Below are 18712 nucleotides of genomic sequence, written 5' to 3'. Positions count from 1 at the left end.
ACTCAATAAACATTTGTTGCATGGATTGAGGTAGGATAATATCTTGATATTTTAACCTATGGGAATTTCCCCCTAGTATTTCCATAAGCTATGAGGCTTCCTATGTACCAAGGAAAGATAGGGACAGCAGAACACAGTACAACAAAGATTTTAATTTTTACATTTTGATTTTTAGAAGCCCAAGCCACTGGTATTTAAAGTTGTTGGGTTTTTATTTTTGTTTTTTGGTGGTTTTTTTTTGCGGTACGCGGGCCTCTCACTGTTGGGCTTCTCCCGTTGCGGAGCACAGGCTCCGGACGCGCAGGCTCAGCGGCCATGGCTCACGGGCCCAGCCTCTCTGAGGCATGTGGGATCCTCCCGCACCAGGGCACGAACCCGTGTCCCCTGCATCGGCAGGTGGACTCTCAACCACTGCGCCACCAGGGAAGCCCTGTTCTGTTTTTTTTAAAATAGAATGTATAAGCAATCAGAGTCACTGCTTGATTAATAAGTATTAGTCAAGGAGAATTAGAGTACAAGCAAGGGAGTTAGACGTTGGTGAGTATTCCTGCAGCAGATACTGACGTTTCTCCAACATTCCAACCCCTTCTGCCTTGTCTTCCTCTACTACAGAGATAAGAAGAAAAACACTCGAATTAACAGTCTTTGAGTTATGAGTTATATTACAACTCTGAGGATCAAAATCATGTACTAAAGATGGCAGAGCAGTAAGTTAGAAATAGTCATGAATGGACATCCTAATCCACAAATACCTAATTTATATAATCCACTGTAGTATGATTATCTGTTATTTGCAGCCCAATATATTCATAATGATAGCATCCCAGATAGTTTTGGGGAATATATGACCGAAGGAAACAAATTTCTCTTTTCCTCAACAAAGCCCGAGAAGGTAACAAGCTTTGTAAAGTTCACCTGTATCTAAGATAGACATGGAGCTATAGAGTAGCGGTGGCTGCATCACGTGTCTAGAGAGAAAACCGGAAATAAACTTACAGAGCTTCCTCAATGCCAGTATTAAGAGAGTCTTCAAATGTTTCTACAAGCTACAGAGGAAAACTCATAGAGTTAGACTTGGAGACAGGGTGATCTATCATCCCAGTTTGCCTAAGACTGTCCTGATTTGAGCACTGAGAGTCCCACATCCTGGGAAACCCCTCATTCCTGGACAAACCAGAATTCTTGGTCACCCTACTTGAAGAGATTTTGTGGCTAAGACAAGGAGGACACAGCAGTACTTGAGGGCCAAGTGGCTATGAGAATGCAATAGGTGACAGATGCCAGCACGTTTGGATGATGATAACTGAGACCCCGATGCCCAGCGTCTCCAAATTTCATAGTGTTACCAAGTCTGTTGCCCCAGAATCGTCCCCCTGCCCCTCCCTTGAATGGAAACCAATTACTCTTATCTAAATTTCAGGAGGAAGTTGCGAAGAGTAAAACAATAACTGGTTAGAACCAAGTAGGCCCAAGATATCAGAAGATTTGACTTCCAGTAGACCTTGAGCCTCATTATACGCTCACTGTAATACATTAGCATACTAAATGACACACCCACCAGCACCATGACAGTTGACAATTGTCATGACAGCAACCGGAAAAGCCCATACAAGGACTGAAAAGGAGCGCTGCATCAGTTTCGGGTCCAAATCACACCCCTGTTCTTCGATAAGTTATGAATATTTCTCCCTCTCTTTCCAATTCCCTCCCTTTTACCTCAAACCTCCTATATATATGGTGTCTCCGCCCAAATCGGGTTGAGAAGTTGATTTGCGAACGAAGTTCCTGCTTCTCCATTCTTTGGCTATTGAATAAAGCTTGTGCTGTTCCAGTCTCAGCATCAATTTCTTTATTGGCTGTACAAATCTGAGCAGAAAAAGAAGCCGAGACAATGGGTCTCAGCCCGGGCTAGGACCCCGGCGTGGGTACAGTCAACCGATTCATGAACAGTAGGTCAAATACTGATATGACCTGGGCAAGATGTGAAGGACACTCTGAACTGACTAAGATTACCCACACTGAGATTTAGTTTCTATTATCTAGTAGAAGTCAAATAAGTTCAGTTTTAGAAAAATTAAATTTCTTGTTTGTGGACAAAGGTCATGTACCTTCTATAGAATAAATAAATGATCTGAACATTGGAGGAAGAGTAGGAATCAGCCAAGCAAAGAGATAAACATTCAGATTTCAGGACACAGCATGCCATTAAACAAGCACCAGGAATGAGGTGAGCATGGTGAGAAATGAATGTAAGGAAGTAAATGAAATCATGCAGAACCTTGAAAGTCATGCTAAAAATTTGGGGCTTGATCATAAAAACAGTGAGAAGTCCATTAGGACAGTGTGACACAAAGTATGGTCTGTAGGGCTTCCCTGGTGGCACAGTGGTTGAGAGTCCGCCTGCCAATGCAGGGGACACAGGTTCGTGCTCTGGTCTGGGAGGATCCCACATGCCGCGAAGCGGCTGGGCCCGTGAGCCATGGGCGCTGAGCCTGCACGTCCGGAACCTGTGCTCCGCAACGGGAGAGGCCACAATAGTGAGAGGCCCGCGTACCGCAAAAAAAAAAAAAAAAGTGTGGTCTGCAGACCACCAGCATCAGCTGGAAGCTTGTTAGAAATGCAGATTTTCAGTCCCCACTCTCACTCTCCCCCTTAAATCAGAATGGGGCAGGATCCAGGAATCTGAGTTTTAACAAATCCTCCTTGTGATTCTTATTCACACTAAAGTTTGTAAAGCACTGATTTAGGGGACATGGTTAAGCAAAGCAAGAGAGACAAAGAGGAATTGGAGCCCTGCATTTCTGGCTTAGGCAACTGGTAAATGGTGATGCCTTTCACTGAAATAAGAAACACAGTAGAAGAAAAAAAAATTGGTTCTGTTCTTTTGGCTTGGGGCATTTTTATTTTGAAGCCCTGAGAAATTCCCAAATAGAAATATCTAGTATTTATACCTGGCTATATGGGCTGACAGCATAGGAGGGAGATATTGGCTTGAGGCAAGTATGAGAGAGTCATCAATATAGACAGGGACGTGGACTCCACAGGAGTGGATGAGATCACACAGAGAAAGTGTATAAAAGTAAGCGGCCCCAGGGCCTAGGACAGAACCCTGAAAGTACTGACTTTTAAGAGATGGGCAAAGAAAGAGGAACTGCAAAGGCTACCCAAAGAAGTAAAGGGAAAACTAGGAGAAGTCAACGTTAAGGAGAAGAGAAGGTCTTAAAAAAGAAGGAATCATGAAATACTTTGGAGAAATCAAGTTAAATAAAGACCTGTGAGTGCCTACGGGTTTAGCTACAATGTAGCAATTAGAGATGTTGGTTTAACAGTTTTAATAGGTAGGGGTTGAATTAAACTTGTAATGCTTAGGAACTAACTGAAAATAGTTGATTTAGTTCAGTGGTTCTCAACCACAGGTAATTATGCTCTCCAGGGGACATTTGGCAACATCTGGTGACATTTTAGCTACTGGCATTTAGTGCAAAGAGGCTAGAAATGAGGCTAAACATTCTATAATAACGCACAGGACAACTCCCCTCCCTGCCCCAACGAAGAATTATCCTGCCCCAAATATCAAAATGCCAAGGTTGAGAAACCCTGCTTTAGCCTAATAAGTATGTATACTTTTGCAGCCCATCATAATTATAAATCCCCTAGGTGTATTATATTATTGAGGCCAACAGAAAGCATGGCTGAACAAGTAGTAAAAGAATGAGAAACTCAAGAGCTCAGGAAACTATTTCCAACTTTGCCACTATTATCTATATATATCTTTTAAACAATCATTTAAGTGTTTTCTCAGCTGCATTTCTTCATGTAGAATCATCTTGTATCCCCAAGGCATTTATAATCCTCCATGAACATTCCTTCCATTAGCAACTGTTACAGGGAATACATTCTTATTCTAATTAGGTTTCTCCTTAGGGACAAAAAAGGAATTCAAAAATACCGCTATAACTACTTATATCAATAGAAAATTCTAATATAGATGCACTGTTTCTGTATAGCTTTTCTACAGATACAAAAAGTTTGGGTTTGGGCTTCCCTGGTGGCGCAGTAGTTGGGAATATGCCTGCCAGTGCAGGAGACATGGGTTCAAGCCCTGGTCCGGGAGGATCCCACATGCCGCGGAGCAGCTGAGCCCGTGCGCCACAACTACTGGGCCTGCGCTCTAGAGCCCGTGAGCCACATCCACTGAGCCTGTGCTCTAGAGCCCATGAGCCACATCTACTGAGCCCACGTGCCACAACTACTGAAGCCTGTGCACCTAGAGCCCGTGCTCTACAACAAGAGAGTCCACTGCAATGAGAACCCCATGCACTGCAACGAAGAGTAATCCCTGCTCGCCGCAACTAGAGAAAGCCCGTGAGCAGCAACGAAGACCCAACGCAGCCAAAAATAAATAAATTAAATAAATAAATTTATTTTTAAAAACTTTTTAAAAAAGTTTGGGTTTAATATACTATAATATGCAATCATTTGAAAAAGAATATATTGAGTATTAGGAGATAAAGTGGAGGAAAAAACAGGGATACAATAATAGAGATAAAGGAAACAGAGGAAACAAAACTAAAGATATTATTCCTGCAGCTGCCAGAGCAAAGGGAGCTGAAATTTGGTGCTTGGCAGCAAAACAGGGATTTTTCAATATAATAGTCTGATGTACTTTCCACTGGGGGCTAGAACTCTGTCTGTCACATTTTTGTATCTCCAGATCCTGGAATGTAGTGCTCAATTCATATTTATTAATTAAAAACAAGTGAATAAATAAAGCTAAGCCTGTAAAATACTGAGGTTTGAGAAATGCTCTTGGACATAGGGGGCTTTGTTAAATGAAATCAAAGCATTTTCCATCTTAAGCATCTAATAAGAATAATTAACAATAGAAAGAAAAATAGCTATCATCTACTGTGAAACTTCTGTGAACTAAACCCATTTGTTCCTTTATTTGCTCAGTTGTTCAGCAACCTTTGTTGAATGCCAGGCAAGATATTTCTGCCTTCACGGAGCTCATATTCTAGTGTGGGAGGCAACACAGAAGTAATTACGAGGTGTAGTGGCCATCCCAGCATCCACAATTCCTTCTCCTTTCAAGCAAAATCTGGTCCTTGCTCACCTACTCTCTCCTGTGCAGCTATGTGCACCTAGCTTCCGGTTGGTTCTGATCTCATCTCCCTGCGGTTCTTTCTAGCTTTTAGAGGCCACTGTTCATGCATGTGAAGCAGCAATTCAAATGCTTCTCCCTGGCAAACAAAACTGAGCTGTAATTGTAAGCACTGGCCACAAAGGGGCACAAGCAGCTCGATGAAATTTACCAGATTGGCCAGAGTACATTCAAGACTATGACTTAGAAGTAGATTCTCTTCTGAGTTGTAGAAAACAAGAATATTCCAAGGGACATATAGGCTAGGGAGGGAAGCCATTTAACCTTAAGGCGTCAATGTTAACTAAAAGTGTCTCAAGACAGGAACAAATACGCAGATGTAGAGAACGGACTTGAGGATACTAGGAGGGGGAAGGGTAAGCTGGGACGAAGTGAGAGAGTGGCGTGGACATATATACACTACCAAATGTAAAATAGATAGCTAGTGGGAAGCAGCTGCATAGCCCAGGGAGATCAGCTCGGTGCTTTGTGACCATCTAGAGGGGTGGGATAGGCAGGGTGGGAGGGAGATTCAAGAGGGAAGAGATATGGGGATATATGTATATGTATAGCTGATTCACTTTGTTATAAAGCAGAAACTAACACACCATTGTAAAACAATTATACTCCAATAAAGGTGTTTAAAAAAAAAAAAGAAAAGAAACCAACCTGGAGCTTTCCCTCCTATTCCCAGCCCAAGACTTGTTAGATGTCTTTTAATACCCTGTACCTAATCTTTATTAGACATGTATCTTACTGTATATATATAAAAAAAAAGTGTCTCAAGAAACTTTACATATTCTTGTCCAAGAAGGAATTTAAGTCAAACCTGCAGATTCTCAGAACTTACCAATTTATACTAAAAATATACAACCTCAAGAGTTAAAAAGGGAAGGCAAACAAAGAAGCCAAAGAGTTTAAATGTAATGTGCATTTTATATTACTATTTATAAATTGTACGTGTATTTTGAAATAACCAGAGCATGCGGTTGTATCAGATGAAAGTGTACGTTTGACATGCTTGGCAATAGAATTGTGTACCAGCAGTGTGTACCGAAGTACCCTACTAAAAAGTTCCGTTCAGAAAGGTGGCAAGCAGTCTGAGTCAGTCTCACTTTTTAAAACTGGATATCAGTAGTTAAATGGAACTGGAAATTCTGAAGAGATCTGTCCACTTAAACTAGGTCTGAATGACTGTCCTTTTCCATCTTCTTGAGAAATAAGTCAGTGTAAAGACGGAAAAGCCTCTTAGAAAAATTGTTTTGCCCTGGTGAAATCATTTGGCTGAGGGCTCTAATGGGAGATTTGTGATGTTGAGAATGGAGAGCTTTTTGATAGCTGTGGATGGTCTAATGGGAAATTCGTAAGTAGTACACGTAAATACTGAGGATTATAGCACTCAGTACCATTTGCTTGAGTGTTTTCTTCTCTTGGCTATTCATTCCTGCCTTGTACGGTCTCATTTAAAATTTTACCATTCCTCTATACCACTTTCTAAATACTTCATGGCATGTATCATTGAGTATTACAATTACCTATTTATTTATCAGTACTAAAGCTGTAAGCTCTATGGTAGTAAAGATCTGTCTGCCTTGCTCTCCATTATATCCTATGTCCAGAATAATGCCTGGAACATGGGAGATACAAAAAAATTGACCAAACCTCCCAAATACCAGCTCTCTTAGGCCTTCATTTTCAGTAAGGTTTCTTTGCCTTTGTACAAACCTCCAATTCCTTGAACCTTCATCTGTCACCAACTCCCAACCTCCATTCGCATAGATGTCTCTCTTTTGAATCTTTTTGATGAAATTCCAGTCTTGTGTGTGAAGGGTGGAATTCCATGAGGCAGGGCAAAGAACAACTGCTGAGGAAGGAACATTTACAGAGGAGTTGTAATGCAGAAAATTCACCCCCATTTCCCAGTCCATCTATCAGCTTTCTCTTGGTCTCTCTATCCCCCCTACTTCTAGCTCCCTCATATTCCCACTCTCCTCCATCACTATGTTTGGACTCCTTACTGAGCATCTAAATTCTCTCTTACCAGCATTCTTGATTCTCTTATATCCTTATATGTCTACTGCATCATCACAGAACACTAACCTTCAAGTAAACTTCTGGAAAATTATTCTGAGCCACCTAGATTATGTGCATCAATACAGAATCATAGTCATCAACTTCATTCTTGGGCTACCTGTCAGTTCTTTTACTTTTCTGGCTTCAGCTTCCTCCCACCCCCTTTTATCACTATTACAAACTTTCCTCAGTCTACTTCTGGTCTTAATTTAAATTGTTCATAGGATCTCATTATCCTTTTAGTCTCTGTGCATAAATAGTGATTTCCCCTCTTTTATTCCTGATATTGGTTATTATATATTCTCTGTGTATTTTTCTTGGTCAGTCTGGCAAGAAATTTATCAATTTTATTTATTTATTTTTCTAAGAATCAGCTTTGATTTCATTGATTTTCTCAATTATTTTTCAGTTCTTAACTTCACTGAGTTCTTATCTTTGTTATTTCCTGTCTTTTGCTGGCTTGGCTTTAATGTGCTGTATTTTTCTCCAGCTTCCTATGGTAGAAGCTTAGATTACTGGTTTGAGATTTTTATTCTTTTCTATTTAAGTGTTTATAATAGCTGCATCCATAAATTTTAACACTGAATATTTTCATTTTCATTCTGTTAAAAACTATATATCTATATGTATTTTATCGTTTCCCTTGGGATTTCTTCTTTGACCCATGGGTAATTGTGGCAGGCACAATTATGTCCCTCTTCTCCCTCTCTTCAACCCCAAAATGTCTATATCCTAATTCCTGGAACCTGTGAATATGTTAGGTTACACGACAAAGGGGAATCAAGGTTGCAGATGGAATTAAGGTTGCTAATCATCTGACCTTAAAATAGTGGGATTATCCTGGATTATCCAGGGGGGCCCAATGTAACCACAACGATCCTTAAAAGTGCAAGCAGGAAACAGAAAGGATGTGATGACAGAAACAAGGTCAGGGTGATGTGATCCACCTTTACCAACTTTGAAGATGTAGGAAGGGAATCATGAACTAGGGAATGCAGGTGGTCTCTGGAAGCCAGGAAAAGCAAAGAAACACACTCTTCCCTAGATCCTCTAGAAGGGAAACAGCCCTTTCAACACCTTTATTTTAGCCCAGTGAGACCCATGTTGGATGTCTTAACCTATAGAACTGTAAGATAATGAATTTGTTTTGTTTTAAGCCAATAAAATTGTGATAATTTGTTATAGCAGCAATAGAAAATGGATAGTTATTTTTAAATGTCATTTAATTTCCAAATATTTGAGGAATTGCCATATACCTTTCTGCTATTGATTTATAAACTTAACTATTATGGTTTGAGAACATACTTTGTACGATTTTATTCCTTAAATTTGTTTAAATCTGTCTCACGACGAGGAATCTGGTCCTCAGTGAACATTCTATGTGTATTTGAAAGGAATGTGTATTCTGCTATTGCTGGGTCAAGTTTTTAATAAATGTCAACTAGGTCAAGTGAATTGGTAGGGTTATTTTGATCTTCTCTATCTTTATTGATTTTCTGTCTACTACTTCTATGTTGAAATCTCCAACTCCAGTTGTGGATTTGTCTAATTCTCCTTTCAGTTCTGTCAGTTTTTGTTTCATGTATTTGGAAGCTCTGTTGTTAGGTGCATATGCATCTAGGACTGATATGTCCGGAGACATATCTAGGACTGCGCGTCTGGAGCCTGTGCTCCGCAACGGGAGAGGCCACAACAGTGAGAGGCCCGCGTACCGCAAAAAAAAAAAAAAAAAGAAAAAGAAAAGAAAAGTAGGGGGGAAATATGAAACAACTGGACAACAGGCAGCACAGGACTGCGATCTTTCAGCAAAGGGAAACAAAGTAGGTGAGCACTAGGAATGCCCTGGCTTTCTCCCTAAGGACAATTTTCATCACAGTGCAGGAAAGTCTCATTAAGATGAGAAGATAGAGATTAAAGTTCAGGGATGCCAAGACAGCTAAAATGTGTGGGACAGTGAATAGGAGAGAAAGGTACTAGAAAAAGAACTCCAGAAGTTTTTCACAGATGTCCCTCCTTGATTCTTTCAGACTAAATTCCAGTCTTGTGTGTGAAAGGTAAAACTCCATGAGGTGAGGCAAAGAACAACTGCTGAGGAGGGAATATTTACAGAGGAGCTGTGATGCAAGAAAATTCCTAGGGCTCACACAAGACTTGGGATCATTCTAGTGCCCATCAGACAGAGTGAACACATCTCACTGAATAAATGGGTCATTCAGTAGAGATCTCAGAGGTTCCATCTTAGCAGTGGAGCTAAATTGGTTCTCTGTTTCTCCTCTACTTCTCTTTACCAATATGTTAAGGTCTTTAGAATAATTTCACTCTCCTCCTTCTTCCCTCTGTCCATGAGGTCTTAGAAGTTTTTAATTCCTCTCTTCTTCCACTAACCCTCTTAGATTTTGAGAGTTTCATATTTTGACTTCTAGATTCTTAGTTTCCTTTCAAGTTTTTCTATTACAAATTTACTTTACACATGCCCAATCTATCCTTTTCTATTTACATGTAACTCTGCATATACATAGCAATGTGTATTGCTCATTTTGTTTCTCACTATTTTGAAGCATTTGTGCACATTAATTTGTTGTCTTTTCTTTAATATTTTTCTAGATGAGGCATGGGAATGATCAACTCTCTGAGTTATTGCACATTCTCAAAGATCGTTCTTTCACTTGACAGATTAATTGTATCATAGCTAGGTAAAGAATCTTGCTTTTTCTCTCTGTAAAGATGCTAATCTACTGCCTTGAAGCTACTAGTGTTACAGATAAGAAGTCCAATGCAAAGGTGATCCTTTTTTTCAGCAGCTTGTTCTTTCTAAATGGTAGCAAATAATATTTGTTCTTTAGAGTTCAGGAATTTTACCAGATTGTGCATGTGTCTTTTCTATCAATTCAGCCTGCCCTGGAATTCTGGGAGGCTTTTTAATTTACAAAATTAGGTCTTTTTCTCTCTTGAATGTGTTTCCTTTCCTCTCTCTAGAACTTGAGAGTTCTTTGTGATTAGCAGTAATCTTATTATGTGTAACCACATATATTTCCCAGCCAAAAAAATTCATATATATATATATATATATACACACACATATATATACACACACACACATATATATATATGTATGTGTGTGTATATATATATATATATATATATATATATATATATACACACTCCCCTACCTCTTTGGAGTAATTCCTCAGAGCTACTGAGAGACTATTTCCCAGTCTATAGTCCTCAGTGAGGCCCTGAATAAAACTTAACCTACAACTTTTAAGTTGTGTGTTTTTCTTTCAGTTGACACTGGCGGTGTAGAAAGCAGGCAGGTTGTCACCTCTTTTACTCCACAGAGGTCTTACAACAAAGCAGGTAAGAATGTGTACTTTGAAGCCAGACTGCCTCAGCTCAAATACCAGCTCTGCTGTTTACTAGTGATGTGGTCTTGGGCAAATTATTCACACTCTATGTTTCAATTTCCTTATTTATCCAATGGGGAAAATTATGAGTATTCTTATGGGCTTATTGTGAGAATCATGAGTCTACTTTTGTGAAGTACTGAGAACAGTTCCTGGCAAGCATATGGGTTGTTTTTAAAAGTTCCTTCTGAAAATAGATGCATATGTGGTGAACAAGAACTGTTAAAACTCTGAGCTTTTTAGCTTTCTCTTTCAATTGTACTCAGTTTTGGCTGCACATCTGAATCACAGAGAATCTTTTAGAAACTCTCTTGCTGTACCCCAGGCTAGTTAGATCAAATCTCTCCATAGGAGAAACAAGGCAATAGGAGTTTTCAAAACTTCCCAGGTGATTTCACTCTGCAGCCAACTCCTTAACTCCTACACCAAAGAAAATTCAGTGTTTGTAGACTGATCTCCTCATGTATTAGTCATTGCAAATGAGTTTCCTCAGATTCTTTTGCTCTGCAGAATACAGATCTTAGAGAGAGGACTACAGAGTAAGGCTAAATTTCAGAATCACGGAAATTTGGAAAAACTTTGCAGTCATTTTCCATTGCATTGAGATAGAATCCAAAGTCTGACAAGGCAAGGCTCTATGGAGGTCCAGTCCCTGTCTGCTGGGGGCTCGACCCATCCTCCTTGAATCATTCTCCCCACTGTTCACTATGTTCCAGCCTGGCCAGACACCTTTGTCCTCCTTTAACAGGCCAAGCTCTTTTCTGCCTCAGGGCTTTTCTGCTGGCTGTTTCTTGTTTCAGGAATGCTCTCTACTCCCCACCCCGCGCCCCCCCACCCCGCGCCTTTTCTTTAACCTGGCCATTGCCTAATATCATTTCCTCAGAAAAATATTTCTTGACTTTCCAATACAATCAGTCCTTCTAGGTCCCGTTGTTGTAATCATTCACCAACATTATAGTTTTCTTCACAACACCTATCACAATGTGTAATTACGTATTTACTGGTGGGATTATTGGCTTAAGGCCTAAACTCCTAGCTAGACTATAAGCTTTATGTTTATTTTGTCCTACTTCCTTGTCTCAATGCTTTATGCTTAATACTGTACAATACAGACGGTCCCTGATTTACGATGGTTCGACTTACAATTTTTCTACTTTACGATGGTGCAAAAGTGATACACATTCTGTAGAAATCATACTTCGAACCTTGAATTTTGATCTTTTCCCAGGCTAGCGATATGAAGTAGGATACTCTTTCGTGTTGCTGGGCAGTGGCAGTGAGCTGAAGCTCCCAGTCAGCTACACGACTGTGAGGGTAGACAACCGACACAGCCATTCTGTACCCAGATAACCATTCTGTTTTTTCACTTTCAGTACAGTATTCAATAAATTACATGAGCTATTCAACACTTTATTATAAAACAGGCTTTGTGTTAGATGATTTTGCCCAACTGTAGGTTGATGTCAGTGTTCTGAGCACGTTTAAGGTAAGCCAGGCTAAGCTATGATGTTTGGTAGGTTAGGTGTATTAAATGCATTTTAACTTATGATATTTTCAGTATTCATTGGGTACATCAGGATGTAACCCCATCATAAGTCAAGGAAGATCTATACAACCAATAGCTCATGAATAAATATTTAATAAATGAAATTTAGTCCTGAAAGGAGTTTTTGATCGTCCATTTCGAATAGGTTGTGGTTTGGATAAAGAAATTGACACTCAAGCATTTAAGTGACTTGCCCAAAATCATTCAGCTAATTAGTGCTAGAATTAGGATTTGGTCTCATTTCTCCCATTTCTCAGTCCAGTGAACTTTCTAGCATTAAGTGATTTGCTGCTGCAGATATAAAACAAGAGAATCAAGAAAGTAATTTAGATATATGGAATGAATGAAAGTTTAATTCAGTCATCATTCAGAAAAACAATTTTTACTGTACAATAATGTAAAGTGAGTACTAGAAGATACTGGAAACTGAACTGAGTTTCAGTTTTCAAGTGAAAGCAGAAGTGACTAAAGGCTTAATTGTTTCGAAAGTTTGTTAATCTTTAGTTCAGACTGGATTACTATTTGGAACGTGCCCAGTTCCTCAGAAAAGTGTACCATCAATCAGTAATAAAGCTACCAGTCATTAAATTCCTCTACAAGTGCTTTGCATACATGAACTCCAAATCTCTTTGCAACTTTGCAAAGTAACTATTCACAGATAAGAAAATTAGGCTTGGGCTTCCCTGGTGGCGTAGTGGTTAAGAATCTGCCTGCCAATTCAGGGGACACAGGTTCGAGCCCTGGTCCGGGAAGATCCCACGTGCCGCGGAGCAACTGAGCCTGTGCTCTAGAGCCCGTAAGCCACAACTACTGAGCCCATGTGCCACAATTACTGAAGCCCGTGCGCCTAGAGCCCATGCTCCGCAACAAGAGATGCCACCGCAATGAGAAGCCCGTGCACCACAACGAAGAGTAGCCCCTGTTCGCCACAACTAGAGAAAGCCCGCACGCAGCAACAGAGACCCAACGCAGCCAAAAATAAATACATAAATAAATTAATTAAAAAAGAAAATTAGTCTTATCACACAGTTTGTAAATGGTTAACATAAGGGTTAAAACCACATTGGTGGATTCAAGTTTCTCATCTGACAACAAGGAAAAAGCTGAACTAATAGAATCTACAACTCTTCTTTGATTTATCAAAGAACCAAGGTCACAGGGCAAACTACTTCCCCCAAAACTGGAGAGACAGACAGGTGGATACAGAGAATCACAGCTAACAGGGAGCAGCAGCCCAGGAGCAAAAGCCAGCAGCCGGAGCCAATATAAATAGAAAAACTTTAAACTGTAATTAACAAACTGCTGGAAGCTCAGTGTAGACTGCCTGAGAGTTAAAAACTCCTAGGGGGCCCCGAATTAGGGAAGCCCCATACTTTCCTGAATTTTACCTCCAAGAGCCATACCAAATTCTCACTGTAAAGATCAGAGAAAATCCCTCCAGGGGGAGGAGAAAAGTAACCATTTAAAATATGCCCAGAGCTTTCAGTTTTCCTTACCAAGGTTGTCCCTCAAGGAAAACTATTTTACTAGAACCTAAGTGACTGCGATTTCACCAAGCCTAACCCTCCTGGGGATGGGGAAATACCCAACTCCAGCCTCCTCTAGCTTTTGACATGGGGAAAGACTTTTACTAATAACACAAAGGAAAGAGGTACCATCACTACCAATCTCATAGACACTAAAAGGATAATAGAGGAATATTATAAACAACTCTTATTTCCACAAATTTGATAACTTAGATGAAATGGACCAATTCCTTGTAAGACACAATCTACTAAAACTCACACAAGGAGAAATAATCTGAATAGGTCATCTATTTAGGAAATTGAATCAATAATTAATAATCTTCCAAAATAGAAAGCACCAGGCCCAGACGGTTTCACTGGTGAACTTTACCAAGCATTTAAGGAACAAAAGATACCAGTTCTCTATAATCTGTTACAAAAAAAATAGAAGCAGAGGGAACACTTCCTAGCTTACTCGATGAGGGTAGCGTTACCCTAATACCCAACCAGAAAGGAAAACTACAGACCAACATCTCTCAAGAACATGGTTTCTGTGGGTCAGGAATTCAGGAGCATCTTAGTTAGGTGGAGTCCCTATGAAATTGCAGCCAAAATTTTGGCCAGGCTGAAGGCTTGAAGAGTACTGGAGGATTTACTTCACATGGTGCTGGTTGTTGACGAGAGCTCTCAATTTCTCTCCATGTGGGCTTCTCCACTGCTTGCTTAAGTGTTTTTGTGACAGGAAGGCTGGCTTTCCCCAGAAATGAGTGATCCAAAAGAAAGCAAGGTAGAAGCTGTGATGTCTTTTATGAACTAGCCTCAGAAGTCACATACTATCATTTCTTCCATATCCTATTGATAATACAGGCCAACTCTATTCAATATGAAAGGGGACTAAACCAGGGGCCATCTTAGAGGTTGTTTATGACATCATACAATGGAATGCTTTTTAGCGATGAGAAGAAATTACATACACATGTAACCATATAGATAAACCTCAGACCTCATAATGAAAAAAAAAAAGCCAGACACAAGAGTACACACTGTATGCAATTTGTATGATGTTCTAGAACAGGCAAAACTACTTTATGGTTATTACCCCTGGGAAGAGGAAGAATTGACAGGAAACGACACAAGGGGATTTCTGGGGTGATGGAAATGTTCTATATCTTGAAAGGGTGTGCTTCACATGGGTGTATCATTTGTCAAAGTTATACAGTTAAAAATATTTGTGTTCCAATGTAGAAAGACTTACTTCAAAAAATAGAACCATAAGAAAAAAATCAGGTGAAGACTGGGAGTGAGTGGCAGTATAGATGAAACAGGAATGGCAGAATGTCAATAATTGTTGAAGCTGGGAGATGGATATACCAGGGCTCATTATATTATTCTGTTTACTTTGTATGTGTTTGAAAATCCCAAACTTAGAAGTTGAAAAACTAAAACCAAACTGTTTTGTGTAACAAGCTTCCAATTCCTTTGTGTAAAAGTGTATCGCTTCTTTTGTTTTACAGTGCTAATTATAAGAGCATTTGTGTCGTGTGAAGGCTGCATTATGAATTGCACACTAAGTCATCTTAGCAACCCTGATTATAACTGGGAACACAAAAATGTGGTGGTGGGAGGTGGGCAGTGAGAAAAATCTTACAGGAGCACATTTTAACCTGTCATTATGTAAAAATTGGTGAGAGCCATCCAGTTCTTAAGGAAAGTGGGACAGCAAGTATGACACAAAGATGGCTCAAAGACATTTCCTCTCAAGCTGGTTGATGTTTCTCTTCTTATACCAGATGGAAGCCCAGCAGGGACCATGGTGATCTGGATACTTAGACAGCACCTCCTACTTTTTGTAATAGCTCTTGTCTCTTCCCTCAAAGGCTCTAAAGGTAGGAATGTGGGGGTGGGATATGAGGTGGAAATTAAGTAAAAGAGTAAAGGAATTTGGAAAGTGGACACAGAGGTTATTTTCCATAATCCTATCACTCAAGAATCTAATTTATCATGTGGAAGTACATATGTCTTCTCACAGATGCCAGTGAAATTCCTGCCAGAACAGAAGCTAGAACCCTCTAGTAAGAATGTGTGGAATAACATGGAGATATCGAAAAGCATAGGATATATTCTGGGACTATTAATAGTCCAGATGGCCCAGATGCATGAAGCATGAGTAGGGAAATAACCTTAATAAGTCTAAACAGCATAGGGAGACTTGTACTTACTATTAGGCACCCATTATCTCATTAGGAGAAAAATCATCCCAAAAGTTTAAGAATGAGGTTTTGGTTAATATATTTTAATGTAAAAAAATATACTTTTCTTCTCTCTTGCAAAATGAATTACATGAACCCAGTTCATTCATATAATATTGGGAGTTATCTTTTTCATAGAATAATAACAATAATACCAAATATAAAAGTAGAAGCAACTTGCATTTGCATGGCACTTTAGATGTGTCAACTAGTAAATGATAACATTTACAGACTGCATATTATATGCTAGAGACTGTGCTAGGTATGTCAGAAGACTGAACTCATTTGATCCTCACAGCAACAATAGCCCCATTTTATGGATGAAGAATCTAAGACACAGAGAGGTTAAGTAAACAGGGTCATGGAGCTAGTGAGTGGCAGAGCTAGGATTTGAACCCAGACAGTCTAGCTCCGAGCCTGTGCTGCATTATGCTGTCTTTCAAAGCTGACATGGTCTATTAGTTCTGTGGCTGCTGAAAAAATTACCACAAACTTAGTGACTTAAAACAACACAGATTTATTACCTTACGGTTCCGAAGGTCAGAAGTCGTAAAATCAAGGTGTCAGCAGGGCCACCTTCCTTTCTGGAGGCTCTAGGGAAGAACATGTTTCCTTGCCTTTTCCAGCTTCTAGAGGCTGCCCACATTCCTTGGCTTGTGGCCTCCTTCATCCATCTTCAAAACCGGCATCTCTCTGACCCTCCTTCTGTTGTCACATCTCTTTCTCTGATCACAGCCAGGAAAGGTTTTCCACTTTTGAGGAAGCATGTGAGGAGACTGGATCCACCAGGATAATCCAGGATAATCTCCCGACCTCAAGGTTCTTAAGCTTAATCACGTCTGCAAGCCTCCTTTGCCAGGTATGGTTGTCACAAGCTCCAAAGATTGGGACATGGACATCTTCTGGGGACCATTATTCTGCCTACAACACATGATTTCTTCAAAGGCTTTTCACTCACATGACTGATTTGATATCAACAATATGTGAAAATGAAGTATACCTATTAACCCCATTTTCCATACAGAAAGACTATGTTTTGCCCCAAGGTCATATAGCTAGTATTAGGGCCCTCTACAAATGGATCTCAAACTACCTCTCTAGTCTCATTTCATACAACTTCCCTCTACCTAATCTCTAGTCAGAGCGAACTTTTTTTTCCCCTCAAAAATGTCACACCCTGGGCTTCCCTGGTGGCGCAGTGGTTGAGAGTCCGCCTGCTGATGCAGGGGACACAGGTTCGTGCCCCGGTCTGGGAAGATTCCACATGCCGCAAAGCGGCTGGGCCCGTGAGCCATGGCCGCTGAGCCTGCGCGTCCGGAGCCTGTGCTCCACAACGGGAGAGGCCACAGCAGTGAGAGGCCCGCGTACCGCAAAAAAAAAAAAAAAAAAAAAGTCACACCCTTTGCAATTCAGTATTTGGATGTGTTGTCATACCCTCTGGGAGGGAGTCCCCACCATCTTGACTTGGCAAACTTACTCATCTTGTAATGTCCCACTTAATGTTCTCTGCCAGGTGTTCCCACATCACCCAAGCAGCTAGTGGCAGGGTTCTCACTGCCTTTGTCATACTCTTGCTATACACTAGCCACACATCGTAACATATGTGAACACATGGTGTTAGGATGCAAATGATTCTAACTGCCTGGTTTTGATGGAGATGCTACTATGATTGACATCAGGAGACTAAAGTAAGGATAACACACACCCCCTTCCATAGAGAAGCTGACAACCTGTTGCATAACTCCTAGACTCCTCAGCCAGACCCGAGTTATAAAATGGGGCCAGAGAAGAGAAAGCTTCTGTGAGGAGAGTAGTGAACAGTTTCTTTAGAGGGAGTGGTAGCCGGGCTGTGAGTCCCCAACCTGGGGACGAAACTTCAAGTGCACCTTTGGAGAGTGTTTCGTTTAGTTGAGAGAGAGAGAGATGGCCCGTGCCTGACTCATGCCTGAGAAAGTTAAAGCCAACATTCATCCTGGGGGCTGACTCCTACCTGGGACTCCAGGGGGCAAGAAAGTGCCTGACTCCTCTTTGATGGTAAAGCCAGAGGTTGCACTGAGATTGGCTAGCACTTTCAGAGGTTGTCAAAGCAAGGGATTTTCCCCATGGAGCACATGAAGTTCACCTGGTGAAACCTTATCATGAGGTTGTCTTGAATCCTATCCAATACAGTTACCTGAGAGGTGAGAACACCACAGCGGAAAGAGGCTAGATGTCCAGGAGCTGAGAAGTAACAGTGGTAGTTTGTTAGAATAATGGCCCCCAGTGCATCATATCTGTCACCTTTCTCCTTTACAGTGTGACTCTACTACTCTTTCCACGATGAGGTGGAGTACATTTCCCCACCCCTTAAATCTAAGTAGCCTTTTAACATTTTGGGCCAATAATTGCCACAGAAATGATATCATGAGACTTCTAAGGCTAGGCCTTGAGAGAACTTGCAGCCCCTACTTTATCCTTCTTGGAACGCCTGTGTCATCAAGAAGCCTACTGGAGGATGACAGATGGGTCACATAAGCCCAGCCAAGAGTCAGCATCAAGGTGTCAGTCGTACACATGAGGCCATCAAAACTAGCCCCCCAGCGGACCTGTCAACTGACTGCAAACATGGGTGAGTGAGCCCAGCTGACATCACGTAAAATCGAATTGCCCAGCTGAGCCCAACCCAAACAGCCAGCCACAAACTGAGAAAATAGTTTTTGCTGTAAGCCACTAAGTTTTGGGGTGGTCTGCGTTAATAGATAACTGATGCAAGCAACCATTTGAACTAGAGATGCATCTGCTGGTGTAAGAAC

The 18712-nt window shown here is 40.6% G+C and overlaps 1 protein-coding gene across 7 annotated transcripts in view; it reads right to left on the bottom strand.

Moving 5' to 3' along the window:
• The window catches only part of TMEM19 (transmembrane protein 19), a 46093-nt gene that overhangs the window by 5995 nt on the left and 21386 nt on the right, over positions 1-18712 (bottom strand). Inside the window, exons 7-8 of one of the 7 annotated variants that reach the window (XM_027107040.1) lie at positions 6869-7007; positions 410-606 (exon numbers count right to left, since the gene is read on the bottom strand). The exons of 2 other annotated variants lie outside the window; for them this stretch is intronic. In XM_027107040.1, coding sequence (XP_026962841.1) covers positions 6894-7007 — 114 coding nt within the window. In that variant the 3' untranslated portion in view covers positions 410-606; positions 6869-6893. Of the gene's footprint in view, positions 1-409; positions 607-6868; positions 7008-16444; positions 16842-18712 lie in introns of those variants that run through there. 4 more of the 7 variants (XR_003432900.1, XR_003432901.1, XM_027107039.1 and 1 more) reach the window with 4 other exon arrangements.

Source organism: Aethalodelphis obliquidens, unplaced genomic scaffold (genome assembly GCF_003676395.1).
Source record: "Aethalodelphis obliquidens isolate GAN/ISIS:26980383/991018 unplaced genomic scaffold, ASM367639v1 scaffold8, whole genome shotgun sequence".
NCBI lineage: Eukaryota > Metazoa > Chordata > Mammalia > Artiodactyla > Delphinidae > Aethalodelphis > Aethalodelphis obliquidens.
This window is presented reverse-complemented; position numbering and strand designations above follow the sequence as displayed.